Source organism: Marmota monax, unplaced genomic scaffold, assembly GCF_021218885.2.
Source record: "Marmota monax isolate L192 unplaced genomic scaffold, Marmota_monax_Labrador192_F-V1.1 WCK01_AAM20220418_F8-fsc00077, whole genome shotgun sequence".
Taxonomy (NCBI): Eukaryota; Metazoa; Chordata; class Mammalia; order Rodentia; family Sciuridae; genus Marmota; species Marmota monax.
Genome location: NW_026694610.1, coordinates 3,733,882 through 3,753,288, shown reverse-complemented (window position 1 = coordinate 3,753,288; position 19,407 = coordinate 3,733,882). Strand labels below are relative to the sequence as shown.

Genomic DNA, 19,407 nt, shown 5'->3' with positions numbered 1-19,407 from the left:
TTCTCCAGTTCCTCAGGATCCAATAAATTTTATTTCCAGTGATGAGAGACAGGGAAGGGGAAGAAGGGAAGCTGTTGAAAATTCCACATGCTACGCTTTCAGCAACTGTAACTATTTTTTATTAGAACTTCTTTTAGCACCACAGAAATTCTATGGCTTACAATAAAAATGATTGTCGTCTGATTTTTATGAGAAAAATCAAATTTAACAGATTTTATTATTTTGAGGCATTTCATCAATTCTAGGTGGAAGCACATCAAATAGTGAATAAAATTTTTAAAAGATTGCTTACCCATTCATGCTAAGTACAATTTTACTAAAAATGAGATAAACTTCAAAAAAGCAAAAATAAAATTATTAAAAATAAGATTATATTCTTCCATATGCTACACATAAATTTGTAGTCACCAGCGTCACTAGCTCTGCCTGAGGAAACCCTCTCCCTAGAAATCTTACACTAGAGCTAAAACAAAGTGAAAACTTTATTTCACCAAATAATTGTGGCAGATTTTTTTTTTTTTTTTTTTGCAAAAAGGTGGAGTGTGACCATTATGTGAAGTTTTAAAAAATTGTGCCTGTATTACTTATTCATTTATTACTAAACTGTCTGGTACAAGTTTAGAATGCACAGAAGAATACTCATGAATATGTGTTAATGCAGTGGCAACCATTATGGAGTGAAATACGGAAATCCCTAGGTCAAATAAAACACACATAGAAAGACAATTTTTTATTAAATTGGCACCTTGATGTTGATGATTTAATTCTAAATAACTGAAATGATTCTAAAATAGCTAAAAACACATAGATAAAAATGATAGCTTTCAATGTATAAAAATTATCCATCCTTCCTTATTAAATCCATTTATACATATGGGCAGTGTTTTCATAAATGTTAGATTGAAATAAATTTAGAGTTAAGTAAGCAGAATTAAACAGTAATCAGTAAAATGCTAAAGATAATCTGAAAGTGGAGTTTCTTTCATCAAACATTTATTAAATGCTTATTATTATCCTAGTCACTGTTCAAGTATAGAACAAATCAGTGAACCAACCCCCAAATAACTACCCTAATTTTAATTTGTTTTTAAGGGTGGGTCTAGTAAAAACTGAAAACCTCTTAGACAAATTCTAAAACTGCTATAATACAACCTTATTTTAAATATAAGGGAAAATTACAGACCCTGAAAGGTTAACTAATTAATTTCATAATTATGTTTTAGATTTTCTGTTCTTGGTGTTTAAACAAACAAAAAATATTCTAACATTTAGTAGAGTCATTCATTTCCTTCTTGAACACATACTAACTACACTTTACAAAATTTTAACTTCTTGTGTAGCAGCAGAGCATTCCAAGATTGCCTGGGAGACTTGCCAGTTAGGTAAGTCAGGTACTGACCCTGGGTTACATCAAGAACTGTGTATGTGACTAGGAAGAGGTGTCTGCAGCGGTTCTGAAGGAGCCTGTTGCAATACTCTTGGACTTCTTCTAATACTCTGGGGTCTGTTTTAAGGTAGAGCATTCCACAGATGCCCTTATGGGTTACTATCATTCTCTGCTTTCAAAAGTTTGGAGCACTTTTACTTGAGGGAGGAGGTAGTCATGATGACTGGCATTAATGCGTAAATGCCAGGGAGGCTAAATGAATCCTGCAGTGGGAGGACAGTTCCCCCCCCCCCCATGAAGAACTCTTACATCCAAAGGTTCAGTGGTGCTAGTCCATGACTGAGAGACATTAAAATGTTGTTACCTGGTTTATTAACAAAAACAGACACTTTATTTTAGTCATGTATTTTATCTCTTAAAGAACAGATAATTTTAGCATTATATTTTATTTTAAATACAAAATCATATAAAATATTTCAGTTAAAAACTACCCAGGAAAGTACAAAATAACTTAATAATTGGTTTTATATATTTTGGTTTGGTCAAGAAGCTATTACAGGCAAGTGGAAGGTTCCTATTAAACACTTATAATAGTACTTCCTGCTCCAAACAGTTCTGAGAAGAAAATCTATAATTCTGAAGACTGTTTTATACCCTGCTCTTCAAGAGACATACTTGAAACCATTTGAAGAACTATTCATACTGGTTTGACAGTGCTTCAACCTCAGAATTTTGTGAAGAAATCACATGTAAAAGTATCACCTCTAGGGGGCTAGGGTTGTGGCTCAGTGGTAGAGTGCTTGCCTAGCCCATGTGAGGCACTGGGTTCCTCAGCCCCACATTAAAATAAAATAAAGCTATTGTGTCCACTTACAACTAAAAAATAAATACTTTTTTTTTAAGTATCACCTTTTTTTTTTTTTTAAGAATCCTTCAAAACAGTGGTTTTCAAATTTTGGCACTCATCAGGATTTCCTGGGGGAACCTTGTTAATGTAACTTCATTAAAATAAAACCTTAAGTCTATTAAGCATTCTACTTAAACAGAACAGATCATAACTTATTCACCTTGACTCACAATTATTCCCATGAGTTCAAAAGATAGAACCACAGGATAGTCCAAAAAGCTGGATAGTCTATGTCTACATGAAAACATTTATTTATGAAATACATAACAACTGTTAGCCTACAGAGACCTATAGAAAATCCAACAAGAAATCATGAGTATTGTACTCAAAATGAGAACATAATCTTTCTTAAATATACACATAAACCTACTGAATTTTTATATTCAAGATTCAGGAACTTCTTCATCAGGGCAACAGTAATATTCTACAAAACATATTTGTCCATCTTCATTTCTAATCATGTACTGTAATGAGAGGAATCCCCGGTTATCTGTCCGAATAGATACCTTACAAGATAAAACTAATGCCTTGGTAGAGGGTTTCAGTAAAGAAATCTTGTATCTGTAAAGAGTAAATAAAAAGCTATTATTTGGATACACTTAACATAGTTTTCATTAACTCTAAGGAATGAACAAATTTAAACAAGAACTACTACTAAGTAACAAATATAAAATAAAATTAAACATTAGTTAGGCATGATGGCACAGATATGTAATCCCAAAAGCTCAGGAGGCTGAGGCAAGAGGATGGTGAGTTCAAAGCCAGACTCAGGAAAAAAAAAAAAAAAAAAAGAGGCATTAAGCCACTCAGTGAGACCTTGTCTCTAAATAAAATAGAGCTGGAGATGTGGCTTAGTGGTCAAGTGCCCCCGACTTCAATCCCTGGTACCCACCCCCTCAATCAAATACTTATCCAGTTTGCTAATATTTTGTTATTTTTATTCACCCACACTTATTCTTCCAAACCTCCAAGTAAATTCAACCCCCTCTCACTCGTTTTTTTTTAAATACTATGCAATTTTATTAACAGTGTCTAAGTCAGGTATTTTTTGTTGATAGAAATTTGGTATTTAAGCTGGGCACAGTGGCACAAGCTTATAAAACCAGCAATTTGAAAGGCTCAGGCAGGAGGACTGCAAGTTCAAGGTCCGCCTCAGTAACCAAATGAGCCCTTCAACAACTTAGCAAGACCCTATCTCAAACTAAAAAAATTAAAAGGGCTGGGAGTATACCTCAGTGGTAAAGTGCCTCTGGTTCAAACCCCCACTCCCCTACAAATAAATAAATAAACAAGTATTTCATCTTTATCACTAATAACAACCTCTATATTAGGAACTGACCTGTTAACCTGGGTCTGATTACAATGAAATGCTTCCATCAAATCAGAATCTTTGGGATAATCAAGGTGGGAGCTTCCTGCATTTCCAAAAGTAGATAACCTATAGTAGAAAATGAGCATTTACTCACTGGTCCAACAATAAGCAACATTCAGATCCAAATAAAGAAATCATTTCCTCTAGCAGCTCATACTTACGGTGAAAGAGACATATATAACAAATATTTATATCATACTTTAAGAAGCATCATAATAAAGGTTCCCACAGGATGCTGTGGGAGTACAGGTAATTGCAACTAATAACTAATTTGAAGACAGTCACATCAGTCTATACATCCTACTCTGACACTGACTTTTCCTTATCCGTAAACCTAGAAATACATAACAGAAATGAGAAATGGAGTATGATGGAAGACCTTGATCTAAATCAATTGCAATGTTTGGGTACCATTTCCCAATCTTTATTGTCACAATGTTTTTCTGCATCTTGGACTGCTCTTGAGAGTTTTATGGCTTTCCTTCCTTGGTAACATTGCAGCTATATTTAGGCAATTTAAAATGTTTATATGTTGATTTAATTTGTAAAACTTGTTCAGCATTTCCTATGGGTCAGCACATTGATAAGTACAACATGAGCACAGTGATCAGACCTCGGTGTAAGTTTCCCCAAGCTCCATCTCCACTCCACATCTTGTCGATATTGCTTTTCCCAGGATCCATCTTTTCTATCTGTTTCTAACAAACCTTTCTCTGAATATCTTGTGCTTAGGCATCATTCCAGCAATGACGACGATTTTCAAATCTAAATTGCAGTGTAGACTGATTTCCTGAGTGCTGTACTGCTGGTACAGCAGTGTCACAGGCACCTCAAATTCTAACATATCCAGAACAAAAATTTTAACACCCACCTCCCCACTAACAAACTGTTTCCCACGCTGGCAATGAAAGATGCCATGATTCATCTAGTTACCCATGCAGACAGAGGCTATTTAGAAGGGGAGCCTCTGTCATACTGGTTAACTGGCTTTCAATGATTAACATTTTGGTTACCATTTTAACATAGCTTAAGCCAAATTTTTATCTGCCTAATGCCACTAAAAGGACCTGTGATTCTTTGAAACTTGACACAAAAAGAGCGTATACCTTTTATTCCATTTGGATTTAGTTCTTTTACTCTTCAATATTCTGAAATGTTTTAAAAGAGAATAAATATTTTGGGGCAGCTTTATCATTTTAACATTGTATTCCTGCTGGAAATTACCTTGGCCATTGCTCTCTGAGTGGTATATTCATGTGCTATTTACTCAAGCATTTTTGAATATTATTTTGGTACTCAGTGGTCTGCAGTTTTGTTCTTTGTCTGTTTTTGACATATTTTCTCTTTACCTTAATTTTAAGCCGTTACTCCCATAATCTTAAAAGAGATATGTATATGTTAAGTACTCAACAGATACTGAGTAAATAAACCATATATCAGAAATATCTATTTTCTTTTGCATCCTGCACTAAAAAGAGAAAAAATACCATATAATACAAATACATTTTCCAAATATTTAGACCCAGTTTCCCTCATGTTGTGGTCTAATCTACAACAGTAAATAGTAACATAATGAAAAGGCCATTAGATTATGGATTAAGAGAGTCAGCTTTTCATCTATAAACCAACACAACCAAATATGAAATCCTAACTTCTTAGGTCTTAAGTTTCTAAAGGTCTAAAATTATGAGGGAAGAACAATAGTTCCCTAAAGTTCTGGAAGTTCTAGGAACTTGGGTAATAAAAATTCTGCAACCTCAGCAATGTGTAAATGGAGAAAGGAAATACAGACCACATGAACCATAACTTCTCTCAAGTACCTGAAATATGGCTTATCAGGAGACATGGTGATTTGGAGGACCTCACTTGTCATATCCAATTCAGAAAATGCTTCACGGAGCCCTTCTGACTGCAGAATAATTTTATTAATAACATTGGTGCTACAGAAATCAAAATCAAGAGTCTCCTCGGGCTCCTGAGTATTGATTTTGCAGACCGTTACCACTCCTCCCTCTTCCAGAAATAACATCAAAGGGTGACCATAGCCTTGGTAACACATTCGAAGTGCAGTTAAAGTCCCTGCAACAGAAAGAAATCATACTTGGTTTGTCTTTATGGCTCTGTGTTCAGCTTCTCCTCCAAATGACAGACTAAATTCCTTAAGAATATTTTCTGATTTATTCTGCCAAATTTCTATCATATGCGTATCTCCTTAAAAGAAATTATAATCTGAAAAATTGCAAGATTGGGAACCAGAGCAAAATTAACTTTCTGAAATCAATATTAGCTTGCCCAAAATACCTCAGAAATAGCTCACTGATCATATGCACAAACACACACACCCATTTCAGGACAGAGAATCTACCCATGGACTAACTTGACAAGTAACACAATTGTTGCAGTATAGGCTATGCTATTTCTTGAAGGTTCAATTTCAGCAACAGTGCATTACTTTAATGTCTGTACTTATAATGTCAGTGTATTCACTCTTAAGAATTCTTCCAACTACTACTGGGAGATAGTCTTTACATTTCTTCAAATTTTAAGATGAAATTGGGAGAAAAGAGCGTGACTAATGATGGTATGAATTTTGGTATTCAAAACCATTAAAGGAGAAATATGATAAGACAGTTTAGCTTTTTCTCCTTACTGAATGAAAAGTCACTTAATATTGGAATAAGTCTTAATGGATGATTGTGACCATTGAAAAATGTATTGCCAACTAATTTTCTAAAAAAACAATGATTATGTATATTCTAAAGAACTTATATTTTTCTGATCATTCTGTATAATATTTTATGTTTTTATAAGGACAAATGAAATGGTTCACCTGGCATAGGACTTGATCCAAAAATAGATAAGCAGTCCAAAAGGACTGTTAAATTAATTCGAAAAGTAATAGACTCTTCCTGAACAACAAACTCTTGAAATATTTCAGCCTACAAAGAATAAACATGAAAATGGAGTTATATTAAAGAATGAAATATGAGGTAGATTCTAGTTTTCACTTTAAATGTTTTAAAAATTACAATATTGTGCTAATGCCATGAGGATTTCTGATTACTATGGAGAACATCTTAGTTTTCTCAGTTACACCTATTAGACCACTACTCGATAGCTTAATATCAAAGGTGTAACAGTGATACAGATCCCATGGCAAAGCCTTGTGATGGGTCCTTCATTTCCATTCCTGGATCAAAACCTATCTCCTGTTCCTTTGTCTTCTTTTCCTGTTTATCAGCATGGGTAAGATCACTTGGAAAATAGATAATTTTATAATATATGCATTAGTTTTCAGTATCTTTTGGGGAACCATATCTTATTTATTTCTCCATCTCTGAGGCCATACTGTGCACTTCAGTGTTCAGAAACATGCTGAACTGAATCTGATCCATATAATTATTACTTTTTAAGGACAGATTGTGTTATCACCAATAAAAGTAAAAAACATCTTTTAATAATAGGGAGGTAATAATAATGTAATAGTAAAGAACAAAAAACATTTTCATCCCAAATCAGCTACTTACCAGCTATAAGACTCTGGTAAACTTTTATTGTGCCTCAGTTTCCATGTATTTAAAATGGGAATAATAACAAAGCCTACCTTATATAGGTGTATTGTGAGGATTAAAGGAGTTAAATACTTAGAAGAGAGTGTCCTATAGTTTAGATTAATAAACCACTCACTATTAACCATTATCTCTGAAAGACAAGATAGGAAAAGAATTTGTTACCAGAAGATTTAAAAAATAAAATAAAATAATGACATTTTGTTCTCTACTTGAATTTTGTCTAGTGAGACTTTCTGAATTCATTAAACTGGGTGAAGAGTATGTCACAGGCTTCACAGGTGCCTTTTTCCCATACCTGAATAAAAGCATTTGCTTGCACACACTTTGCATTTTCCACTGTAACCTTGATTCCATTTTTAGTAGCGAAACATGTGGCAAAGTCTTTGAAATGAATAGCTTTCAAGATAGTAGAGAGATTCCTGACGTTGTCAAGGCTGGCCACTAAGCTGTTCTCATTCTCATCTTGGATCTGTTGGGTTAGGAGGGGCATGGTCCACTGCTCATTCGGCCCCGAGGGTAAGCTCTTGATGTTGGGGCCGACACTGCACCCGAGGATCAGGAAACGCCTGAGAGAGTCAACAGTAAGCCGCGTCAGCGCAGGCAAGGCTCGGCGATCCCTAGCCACGCTGGTGCGGGCTGGAAGGGCCCCCGGAGCTCAACTCGACGGATCAGGCTGAGCCCCGCCTCCGCCACTAAACCGTCCCTTACCTGGGTGGCGGGGCGGGGGGAATTACTAATCTCTCAGAGCTACGGTCTCCTTGTCTTCGGTATGGGGCCAGAGATATTTGAAAAGTTGCAAACCATGAAATAAACGGATACAGTAACTGCATTTGGGGTCGGTTCCACAGTCAAACCCGGATATACCCACAGAGCTTGTTTAGAGCCAGCCGCCGAGCGTCAGCCTCCGAAGACTCTCCAAAAACCCGTCACCCCATTCACCAACCCACAGAACACCCGCCCCTCACTAGTGGAGAAAGCCCACGGCACCGAAATCCTACCTTTGCGGTAGGTCAGGGGCCTGAGAGCTCTTCCCAGCCAGGAAACCACGAAGGAAGAAAAGGGAATCCCGCCACTCTTCAGATCCGCTTGACACCTCGGCCACCGTCACCACAGAGCTGAAGGAGGCCTAGAAAGCCGAGACCGGAAAGAGGCACCATAGAGTGGAATAGGACTGCAGAGCCCAGCGCATGGTAACATAGAGACCGGAAAAAGGAGCGAGCGGCCGGCCCGGAAGTAGAGCTACGGCGGTGAGGCAAGATGGTGGCAACCAAGAGGAAACGGCGTGGGGATTTGGCGGTTCAGGCGAAGAAGCCAAAAAGAAACGAAAAAGATGCCAAATCTTTATCTAAGTCGCCCGTCAAGGCAGAAGAGGTGGAGGAAGAAGAGAAAGACCGTATCCCAGGTCCCGTTTGCAAGGTAGAAGAGCTGCTCCGGGGTTACACCTGCGAGGGCGGCTCCATGCGCTTTCTTTGGGGCTAACTACAGTTCTGCTGTTTCCGGAGTATCCCGAGTTTTACCCCGGAGCGGTCTCAATGGTCCGCTGGGCTGAACTGGGCATTGTTTACTTCTAATCCTGGCGCACGTGGCCGTCTTCCCGGAGGCGGCAGTCTGTAGATTTCTTACCCAACTCAACGGGGTGCTCAGTTTTAGCATTCTGTTTTCCAGTTACTCAGGCTTTTTCTAGCAAAATGCTTTTCCTTATTTATTTCTTGCTATAGGGAATATATTTTCCTGTGGTTGGTATTTTCATATCCGCAATAGTCAGCCAGTGTTATTCAGGGATCCTGAAGCGTGTTATCTAAACTGGGATGTTTTTCTGGGGATTGACTCGGACTTATTTGAACAGGTGTTTAATTCAGGAATGAAAATTAGGATAGATAGCATGAGTTTTGTCTGTGTTCAACAAACTTTTTATTTTGGTACCAGAGATGGAACCCAGGGGTGCTGAACCATTGATCAGTATGTCCCCAGCCATCACCGCCCGTTTTTGGTCTCTCGGAGTTACCTAGGCTGAGTTTCAACTCAGCCTCAGGAGCCGCTGAGATTACAGACAGGCGCCACCCGCTGGCCTTTCACAAACTTTTAATGTGCCTTGTAGTGTACGAGGTAGGCTTCCCCTGGCATTTGATATTGCAAAGATGACTAGAACGTGACCTTTTCCTGAAATTTTGGAATTTAAAAGGAAATTAAGAATTCATAGAAATTGATAGATTTTATTTAAAGGAAAATGAGCACAAGTTCTAGTTGGAGTTAACTTTTATTCAACTGAAAGCTCCTTGAGCCAGGTGGAATATTGTGGAGACAAGGATTGTCTTTATTAGTTTCAGTGTTTTCTGCACCTAGCAGAGTACTCAAGCCCTGACCCTGTGTGGTATGATGGCAAGCTCTGGGAAAAGAGTGACTGTAAGGAATGAAAGAGGAGTGTGAATTAATAGCCCCTCCCTATTAGTAGACAGTGACATCCTGTGCTGTTATCTGCCCGTTTCAGAGGATGAAAAGACTTTTTGGGAAAAATAAGCCAGAGAAAAATCTGGTAGATTTTCAGTAAATGTTAGTGCTCTCACTCTTCCTTTAAGGAGCTGGAAAGAAATATGAAAGAATCTATGGCCTTGAGTTATGCATTGTGTGAAACACTGGAGCTAGAGCTTATTTTTATCCTAGGATAATAAGAGAAATTATGAGACTTAATGTTGAATTGGATCTTAAAGGGTAACGTTGTTTGTTTTGTTTTGTTTCTTTGATTTTGCGGGGGTACCAGGGATTGAACTCAGCGGCACTTGACCACTGAGCCACATCCCCAGCCCTAAGACAGGGTCTCACGATGAGTTGCTTAGCACCTTGCTTTTGCTGAGGCTGGCTTTGAACTCCTCCTGCCTCAGCCTCCCAAGCTGCTGAGATTACTGACTTGCACAACTGTGCCCATCTTAAAGTGTAGGATTTTGATGTTCAAAATGAAAGGGAACAGTCCAAGGGAAAGAAAAAAGAACTAGCCAAAGGTGTTGAAGTGGGAAATACTGAAAATCTAAAAGCAGAACCAGATTGAAGTGTAGGATTGATACTGGTTGTAAAAAGTGAAAGTTTATTTTAAAATACAACTTTAAAGCTATGTCATTTTCAATTTGGAAAACTCTGGGAGATGAGATTGTGATTCCAACAGTGTTTTGAACTGGCTAGTCTGCCATATCTATTGGAGGAACTTGTTTCTGGGAAGGTTAGCCATTTAGGAGATTTGCCCTTCATACAAGGTTAAAAGGATCTAAGTAAGGACACTGTAAATGAGAAAAGAATTAAGATCTGTTGCAAAGAGAAATTAACAGCATTCAGCAATGCTGATAATATAAGAAAATAAGTGCAAATGGAAGGTTCAGAGTCTGGGGGACTGAAATGATGATAACATCAAAAAAAGAAATGGCAACGAAGTTTACTAGATTTAAGGGATAAGATAATATTATAGTATTGCGAGTTGAGTTTCAGGCTTTAGTCAAATACTTGGGTTATTAGGGCAAAAGAGAGTTCCTTTCTGTAGAGAATATAAGAATAAGTTCTCCAATGGAGAGAAAAACAATTTAACAAAAAAGGAGACTGAGAAAAACAAAAACTTTAGAATTTTGGGAGGAGGAATTGTAAAGAATGAAAATGAGGAACAGAAAAGTAAAGAAAGAAGGAGGGCATTTCTGGGTAGCAGATGTGTTTAGTAAATGTTATTAAGAGATTGAAAAAAAGAGTTGTGAATGTTTGGCTTACTATTTTTAATTTGTTTTTTGTTTTTGAAACGGAGTTTCACTTTGTTGCCCAGGCTGATCACTAACTGTTGGACTCAAGTGATCTTCTGCCCTGGCCTCCTCAGTAGCTGAAACTACAGGCATGCACCATCATACCCAGCTCTGGAAGCTTTTAAAACTATCTTTAAAAAACAAGATGCTGGGGGCAGTGGCTCTGTGCCTGTAATCCCGGCAAGACTCCACAGGCTGAGGCAGGAAGATCACAGGTTAGAGATCAGCCTCAGAAACTTAGTGAGGTTCTAAGGATTTAGTGAGACCCTAACTCAAATTTAAACATAAAACAAACAAACAAACAAAAATAAATAAAACGGAAAAGAGCTGGAAATGTGGTTCAGTGATTAAGCAACCTTAGGCACAATCTCTGGTACCCCCCCAAAAAAAATATATATATATAGGTTCAGTACAAGATTTAAGATCTTTTAACATTTTGTTTTTCTTTAGGGCAAATGGAAGAATAAGGAACGGATTCTCATTTTTTCTTCTAGAGGAATAAATTTCAGAACAAGACATTTAATGCAGGACTTGAGAATGTTGATGCCTCATTCTAAAGCAGGTGCCTTTATAGCAAGTATTTTAAGAAATTGTATTTATAAACTTGCATATTTATATATTTACAGTTATTTATGTATTTTCTCTTCATTTGTTCATCTGGTTAAACAGAGAATGAGAGTACCTCAAAAGTGTATCCTCAAGTAACACAATTTATTAAATGAATATTTCATAAGAATCTTTATAGAAATCAATAGATGTTCACTTTCTTACATAGGTACCCTAACATTGAAACATTTTTCAAAACAGTCTAGGAATGTCTTCATTACAATGCTTTGTGTCTGTGTTGGGAGATGCTTTTGGTTTTAATTCTAGGTAATAGCTTGGTCCTTTATACCAGTGCTGCTTAAACTGGGGTAGGCTTTAATGTCTTCATATCTCTGAAACTAATAAGAGAAATTCTAATTTGTATAATTTTTCTATGATAATCCAAAATCATTTTTTAAAAGTTTTCTTTGACAACTGTGACTTGATATTAAAAGATATTGCCATTGGTTAATATTTTTGCTCTCTTAAGTGAATGTTTTCTTGAATGGCTCCTTGGATATAATCTTCAGTTTGGGAATTTTCCCATTTTTGAAAAGGGTTCATAGAATATAACCATCTGGACCCCTGGCTTCTCCATTTGTAGATTCAACTAACTGCAGAATGAAAATATTCAGGGAAAAAACTACTGAATATATTCAGACTTTTTTTATGTCACTATTTCCTAAACAATATAGGATAACAACTATTAATATAGCTTTTACATTGCATTAGGTATTATAGGTAATCTGGAGATGATTTCAGGTATACAAGAGGATGTGCCTAGGTTTTATGCAGTTGGCTACATGGTTTTATATAAGGAACTTGAGCATCTATAGATTTTAGTATGTGCACTGGGTCCTGTAATCAATCGTCCTTGGATATAGACCAGTCCTACTTGGATACAGAGGGATGACTGTACCTAGAGCTTGAGAAACTGCTTAAAACACTGTTAATGATTCTTGAGGTCTAGTTTTTAATTACTTGTTTTCTTCATACTTAAAAGGAATCAGTCAAAGGTTGTTTATTCTCGGGTCTGATTATTTTGAAAATTAATTGTGAAAATCTCTTTGCCAAACAGTACAAAAACACCAGAAATTGTTTCCTAGGTAATATGTGAATTTATTGAAATAGCTTTGAAATCTTTCATTTACTTAGTTTTTTTTCTTTTTATAGATACTAAAATGGATCGTAAAGATAAGTTATTTGTGATTAACGAGGTAAGTTTAGAAACTATAGCAAAATATTTTAGAAAGTTTAACGATGCCTTATTAAAATATAAGTCAATTATTTGATGACTTTAAACTTGTTTTATGAGAATATTCAAATTTTTACACTTCAGTAACCTGTTATGTTTTTATAGTACTTCCTATATCTCACATTTTAGTGCTTCAGTATATATTATTTCTGAATTCTGTGTTTATTGTGTCTCAACAAGCATATTGAAATTTCCTGAAGACAAAGATACCTCATTTGCTTTCTTTCATAATGTCTATATTGTACAAAATTCATAGTAGATATTCATAAAAATTATCAACCAATCTGTATAAAATAAAATTAAAGTCACTGGATATTTATAGAAAATCCACATTATAAAAATAATCGTGCCAAAAAAGTGATATATGTGAGATTTGTTCTTAAATAGTATAAACTAGTAGTAGGTTAAAATATTATTGAAGATATTAAACCTGTATTTGAAAGAATAGTTTTCAAAATAATTGTTTTAAGATAGTTCTTTTACTAGAAAGCTTCTTTTATTTACTCATTTAGCACAAATTTTTAAATCTCTGCTCTAATATTATTCTGTGTACTACGGAATCATTGTTTACCAAAATACTACCCCTGCTGTTGTGGAGCTTACATTCTAACAAGGTGGGCCATAAACAAAATTTATAATTTCAAAGAGGGAAGAGAAAATTTATAATTTTCAAGGAGATAGAAGTAAAGCAACATATGGGTTTTTGGCAACTTAGCTAAACTGGAAAAGCCTTTCTGAAGGAATGCTGTTCAACTTAATATTTGGTAGAGTCTTAAGTAGAAATATGTGTGGAAGAACATGCTATGTAGAAAAAAAAAAAAAAAGTCCAGAGGCCTAGAAGTGGCACAAACTTAATGTTATTTATTTGGAGACCAGTAATTTTATGATACAAAAGCATTGGGCCTAATATTTTTTTAAAGTTGCTAGGTTTAAAGTCTCAAGTAATTTATGAATATCATATGGGATAGCTTGAGTTTATGTGTATCAACATAATACAAGAGTTTGCTCTTGTGTTTTGTGTATTTCCTTAAGGGTTACTTTGTGAACCTTCAAGATGTTGAAGTACAGTTCAACTTGGAGTAGGTTTTACATGGTTTTGCTTTTCACCAATCCTATAATGATTTTATAGAACAAGATCATCAAGAAATATGATAAGTATAAATGAGGAGGAAAAACTTGAATTTTGTGAACTTAAAATAAAAAACCTAAGAAGTTGAGGATAAAATAACCACTATAAAAGCATTGATTCTGTAAGGATGGTATATTCATAAGATTGATGCGTTTAATTGTGGTGTGCCTTATCTTTAGGGCATTTATTTTCAGTCTTTGTATTTGGAAATAGGACTATGGTTGGAAGAAGTACCAATAATCAAAAGTGAGACCAGTTGCTTTAAAATGCTAGGCGAAACAGAGTAGGATAGATACGTCTACCAAAGAGTTTCTCAGAAAACTCTTGAGACATCCTACCCAAGAGGAACTTTAAATATTTCTGGGAAGAATAAATTCACCTAGGTGTAGACCTTGGGGCCTATTAATTTGCTTAAATGTTTTTGGAGAAATTTGTTTGAATTGCACTAATTACATTCTCACTTGTATCATATACATTTTTCTGTACTTTGCTTCATTTAGGTCTGTGAAATGAAAAACTGCAATAAATGCATCTATTTTGAAGCTAAGAAAAAACAGGATCTCTATATGTGGTAAGAGGATTATTAAGATTTGCATTGAACTTAAATGGGCTTCTCTTTGTACCTCGTATGTAATAGAATCCTTTCAGTTTTTTACGTAAAAGAGGGGAGAATGAAGCAAACTCATTTGATTTCACAAAATTTGAAGCCTTTAAAGAAAATTTAATATTTCAATAAGCATATTATGGTATCTTCGTGAATAGGTGGTAAGCATATACTATATTCTAAATTCTAAAAGTTTTCCTCATATATTCCAGGCTTTCAAATTCACCTCATGGGCCATCTGCCAAATTCCTTGTTCAAAACAGTAAGTTAACTCAGTTTTATTTTTTAAAGAAAAAATTAATAATCATTTGGAATAATTGAGTCAAAGTTACAACTATTTTTGTTTTTGTTTTAATTTTTCTAGTTCATACCCTGGCTGAATTAAAGCTGACAGGAAATTGTTTGAAAGGTTCTCGGCCCCTTTTGTCTTTTGACCCGGTAAGTTTCTCATACAGTGTCTGATTTTCTTATTTGCATAGCTGTTTTTTAGTAGATATAGTTGTGTATATAATTAGGTTTAGTTAATGTAAAGAACAATTTTAAGTTATGCATTCTACTACTGTCAAATAATATGTTCTTTTCATTTTTGTAGGCTTTCGATGAATTGTCACACTATTCATTGTTAAAAGAACTCTTAATTCAGGTAAATATCTTTCCTAGAAAGCATTTTTAGTAAGAAGTGACTGTCTTCCTTTGGACTTTTTTGTATGAGTGTCTGATACTAGGGATTGAATCCAGGGCAGCTCTACTACCAAGATGCCTAGTCTTTTTATAAGTTGCCCAGGTTGGTGATGAACTTTTGATTCTCAGCCTTCTGAGTTAAGGTCTTCCTTTAGACTTTTTATTAACTTACTTATTAAAAACATTTATAAAGGGCTGGGGATGTGGCTCAAGTGGTAGTGCACTCGCTTGACATGCGGGCGGCGCTGGGTTCGATCCTCAGCACCACATACAAATAAAGATATTGTGTTCACTGAAAACTAAAGAATAAATATTAAAAAATTCTCCCTCAAAAAAAATTCATAAACGCCTTGTGATAAGTAATTAATGTTTTTTTTTTTTTTTTTTTAAACTAGATTTTTAGTACACCCAGATATCATCCCAAAAGCCAACCATTTGTGGACCATGTGTTTACTTTCACCATTTTGGATAACAGAATATGGTTTCGGAACTTTCAGGTTAGCTTTACTTTGCTTTTAAATTATAGATTTAAGTAAGGTATGTGGGATTATTTGTAGACATAGAAAATGCAACCTGTAAGTCCTTTTGTTTTAAATAGTCTTATTTCCTTCTCAGAGGTTTACTGCAAATAAATAATTGTCTGTTACTCATATTTTAAGTGATCTCTGTCTTCGTCTTTTCATGGTCATGAGTTAATATGGAGTGCAGGTTTGTTCACAAGCCATGGTATGTTTCATTTTTATAAAAAGGAAAATCTTTGGGTGCAGTGGCACACACCTATAATCCCAGTGGCTTGGGAGGCCGAGACAGGAGGATCACAAGTTCAAAGTCAGCCTCAGTAAAAAAGTGAGGCGCTAAGCAACTCAGTGAGACCCTGTCTCTAAATAAAATACAAAATAAGGCTGGGGAGGTGGCTCAGTGGCCGAGTGCACCTGAGTTCAATACCCAGTAAAAAAAAGGAAAATCTCTGGTGTAATTAGGGTTCCAAATTTTTGCTAAAGAATTTATGTAAAGAATACAAGAAAATATGTTTTTCTTCCAAAGGTTACTATCTATCCAGGGGGCAAGGAGGAGATAAGACAGACAAACATGACTTCTGTAGAAAGCATTCAATGAGAACTATTAGATGAGTCACACTGTGACTCATTCAGAAGAGGTGATTCTTGAAATCTTGAAGCAGAAATTTGGTAGAATAAGTCTGCAGAAAGATTGAGAAGTGAATGACAGCAGCAAGTACAAAATTTGAAACAGCATATGGACTCTTACCTGTGTGTTTTATATAAGACTCCTTGCAATATGAATTAAGTATATTCCATTCTTAACCTCTGAGGGCAGACATACCTGAACCAACATACAGTGTTAATGTTTGTGAGAAGCAAGATATGAAACAAATTCAGATTAGTCAATTTTTTTTTTTTTCTTTTTTTGGTATTATGTTTAAACCCAGAGGTGCTTAACCACTGAGCCCTATCCCCAGGTGTTGTTTTTTTTTAATCATTGTTTTGTTTTTGAGACAGGGTCTTGGTAAGTTGCATTGGGCTGGCTTTGAACTTGTGATCCTTCTGCCTCAGCCTCCTGGGCCGATGAGATTATAGGCATGTCACTGCTTCCAGCAGATTAGTCAATTTTTAAAGATCATATTGAGAAAACATACGTATTTTTCCAGAACAACCTCCTGTAACTAGTAATAGATTCAGAAAATATTGATGATTTGGCACTTGCCGAGTTTTCTCCATGTCTCTACCTTAATTTTACTGAATATCAGTTGTTTTAGCACATTTGTAATGAGGGTATATCCAGTTTTGAGTTGTATATCCAAACCAAAACGAATCTTTCCCTTCTGTTAAAGATCATAGAAGAAGATGCTGCTCTTGTAGAAATAGGACCTCGTTTTGTCTTGAATCTTATAAAGATTTTTCAAGGAAGTTTTGGAGGACCAACTTTATATGAAAATCCTCACTACCAGTCACCAAACATGGTAAGCTTTTTTGTTGTTGTTTAGTGGTCTTCAGTGTACCAGAACTCTGTGACCAAAATAATTTCTTAAAGTAATTATTAAAACTGTGAAACCAGTTTTGGTTTTTGTTATGTATATACCTGTGAATTACTACCTTTTCTCATGACACTGGTGAAGGAACAGAGTTCCTAAGTGAATGTCTGCCTTATATAAAATGTTTATTACAAAACCACCTAATCTTTGTTGTTTCTAGCATCGGCGTATCATAAGATCTATCACAGCTGCAAAATACAAAGAGAAACAGCAAGTGAAAGATGTGCAGAAACTGCGAAAGAAAGAGCCAAAGACTATTCTTCCACATGATCCCACTGAAGATGTTTTTGTTACACCAGCTGAGAAAAAACCAATAGAAATACAGTGGGTAAAACCAGAGCCAAAAGTCGATTTGAAAGCAAGAAAAAAAAGGATTTACAAAAGGCAAAGAAAAATGAACCAGAAGGTGAACAGTGGGAATGCAAAATGAATCAATGGATAAAGATTTGTTTTTCAGTTGTTGTGTATTTATTTTGTATTGAGTATGTAAATACTTTTATCTAGGACTACCTTTTGTCTAATTAGTGTACCATTTAAAAGAAAAAAATCTTAAAAATCAGTGATGCTTATCATTTTCCAAATAAAATATCACCAGAACTCATCAGTTAACTTTTGTTTTTCTTGTCAGCTTATTTGATATTACTAAAAACTTAGTATGCTCAGTGGTTTAGGATTGTTTTCTTGGGTTAGAATTTTTAGTTTAGCAACAATGAAATTCAATTTATTTATTGGGTTCTTACTACATACAAAGGCTTTGGGCTCTTTGGGAGCATAGTTGCTAAGTAGTAAAATAGGGATACCCTGGTAGATAGCAAAGCATCTTAACTGAGCTTTGGCTCCTAGAGTCACCAATTAATGAAACCTTGGAAAAATTAATCTCTGATCTTTTTCTCACCTCAAAAGAGAATTCATTAAAATTTTTAAGTTTTGAGAATCAAATGAGTTAATACCTATGTTGAAAGCACTTTGTATACTACAATTTTGTTTTAGAAGCAATGGGTATAGATTATTTTTAAAACCTAGTCTTGCTGGGTGTGGTAGTACATGCCTGTAATCCAAGCAATTTGGGAGGCTGAAGCAGGAGGATCACTAATTTAAATTAGAGACAAACCTTACCAACTTAGACCCCATCTCAAAATAAAAAAGACTGGGATGCAGTGGTAGACTGCCTCTGGATTCAATCCCCTGAACTGCAAAAAACAAAAAGAAGAAAAAGTCAAGTACCAGAACATTTCTGGGCTTAAGATCTTAGAGACAGATTAGTAATGGGAAAAAAGAGTCTTCCAGTGACCATGGGACAGATAGAAATATTTATAATACATATACATTTTATAAAATTGAGTCATGTACATGCTGTCATCTATTTATTGGCTTCACATTGGTCATTTTCCCATGTTTATGTGTTTCCTAGCTGCATACTTGTACTTTATACCACAGCTATATAATCTGATAAATATGGTTGACCCCTTATTGTTGAATATTTCAGTTTTATTACTTTTTCTGATTCAGGTGCTTACAGTGAATATTTCTACACATTAAGTGATGGTTTTTTAGAAATGGGACTCAAGTCAAACATTTTAAACAATATTTTGCTTGATAGAACATTCATTTCATTGCATCTTTTGCCAATGGTGAGATAATGTCAGAAAAAAAAGGTTTGGTTTTAAAAGTTAGTTTTTCTTTTGTGACTAGACTTGTTTTTCTGTAGTAAGATTATCTTCTACAGATTTCTAAAAGTTCTTATATAGTAAAGTTATTTTAGACTTCTGTCCTATATTACATTTTCATTATGTCTTATTTTGAATCTTTGGAAAGAACTATTAATCTTCCATTATTTAATTTTTAATTTTCTGCTAAAGATCTTAGTTGTATGTTAACTATGTTACTTATCTTGAAATAGTCTAAATTAGACTAGTTGTACAAGTAATTCAGTTCAGAGGTTCACTTCTGTGGTTAATTAAGTCCAAATCTAGTTAAATGCAAAAAACAAGGTGGCCATTGGTTTATTTAGGCAATTATGGATAGCCTTGGATTAAAAAAATGAGACAGACTATTCAGGATTGTTAGACACCCACATCTCAGAAAAAGGTTG

General features: G+C 35.2%; 2 protein-coding genes across 3 annotated transcripts; one reads left to right on the top strand and one right to left on the bottom strand.

Annotated features, from left to right (window-relative positions):
- On the bottom strand, nt 1-8,483 carry Rad1 (RAD1 checkpoint DNA exonuclease). Of its 2 annotated transcripts, none has more exons than XM_046422272.2 (6): nt 8,237-8,483; nt 7,534-7,804; nt 6,497-6,605; nt 5,487-5,745; nt 3,634-3,732; nt 1-2,855 (listed from the first exon to the last, which is right to left on the bottom strand). In XM_046422272.2, exons 2-6 carry the CDS (start codon nt 7,726-7,728, stop codon nt 2,678-2,680), a joined length of 840 nt encoding a protein of 279 aa, XP_046278228.1. In that variant the 5' UTR covers nt 7,729-7,804; nt 8,237-8,483; the 3' UTR covers nt 1-2,677. The 2 variants fall into 2 exon arrangements, with proteins under 2 accessions (XP_046278228.1, XP_046278229.1); XM_046422273.2 differs by lacking the exon at nt 8,237-8,483 and adding an exon at nt 7,271-7,368 and having other exon boundaries at nt 7,534-7,672.
- Nucleotides 8,457-17,924, top strand: Brix1 (biogenesis of ribosomes BRX1). The gene is made up of 10 exons (XM_046422271.2): nt 8,457-8,654; nt 11,462-11,573; nt 12,770-12,813; nt 14,481-14,551; nt 14,797-14,846; nt 14,949-15,022; nt 15,177-15,227; nt 15,661-15,762; nt 17,115-17,243; nt 17,476-17,924. Exons 1-10 carry the CDS (start codon nt 8,496-8,498, stop codon nt 17,743-17,745), a joined length of 1,062 nt encoding a protein of 353 aa, XP_046278227.1. The 5' UTR covers nt 8,457-8,495; the 3' UTR covers nt 17,746-17,924.
- Nucleotides 17,925-19,407: the final 1,483 nt, after the last annotated feature.

Bases quoted from the DNA above. Each gene is read 5' to 3' on its own strand.
- Rad1 (XM_046422272.2), bottom strand. From the start codon at position 7,728: ATGCCCCTCCTAACCCAACAGATCCAAGATGAGAATGAGAACAGCTTA. The intron at 3,733-5,486 runs GTACTTGAGAGA...TTTCTACTATAG, and splicing joins CCTGATAAGCCATATTTCAG to GTTATCTACTTTTGGAAATG. The intron at 2,856-3,633 runs GTCAGTTCCTAA...TACTCTTTACAG, and splicing joins AATCAGACCCAGGTTAACAG to ATACAAGATTTCTTTACTGA.
- Brix1 (XM_046422271.2), top strand. From the start codon at position 8,496: ATGGTGGCAACCAAGAGGAAACGGCGTGGGGATTTGGCGGTTCAGGCG. The intron at 12,814-14,480 runs GTAAGTTTAGAA...TGCTTCATTTAG, and splicing joins AGTTATTTGTGATTAACGAG to GTCTGTGAAATGAAAAACTG. The intron at 15,228-15,660 runs GTAAATATCTTT...TTTTTAAACTAG, and splicing joins TAAAAGAACTCTTAATTCAG to ATTTTTAGTACACCCAGATA.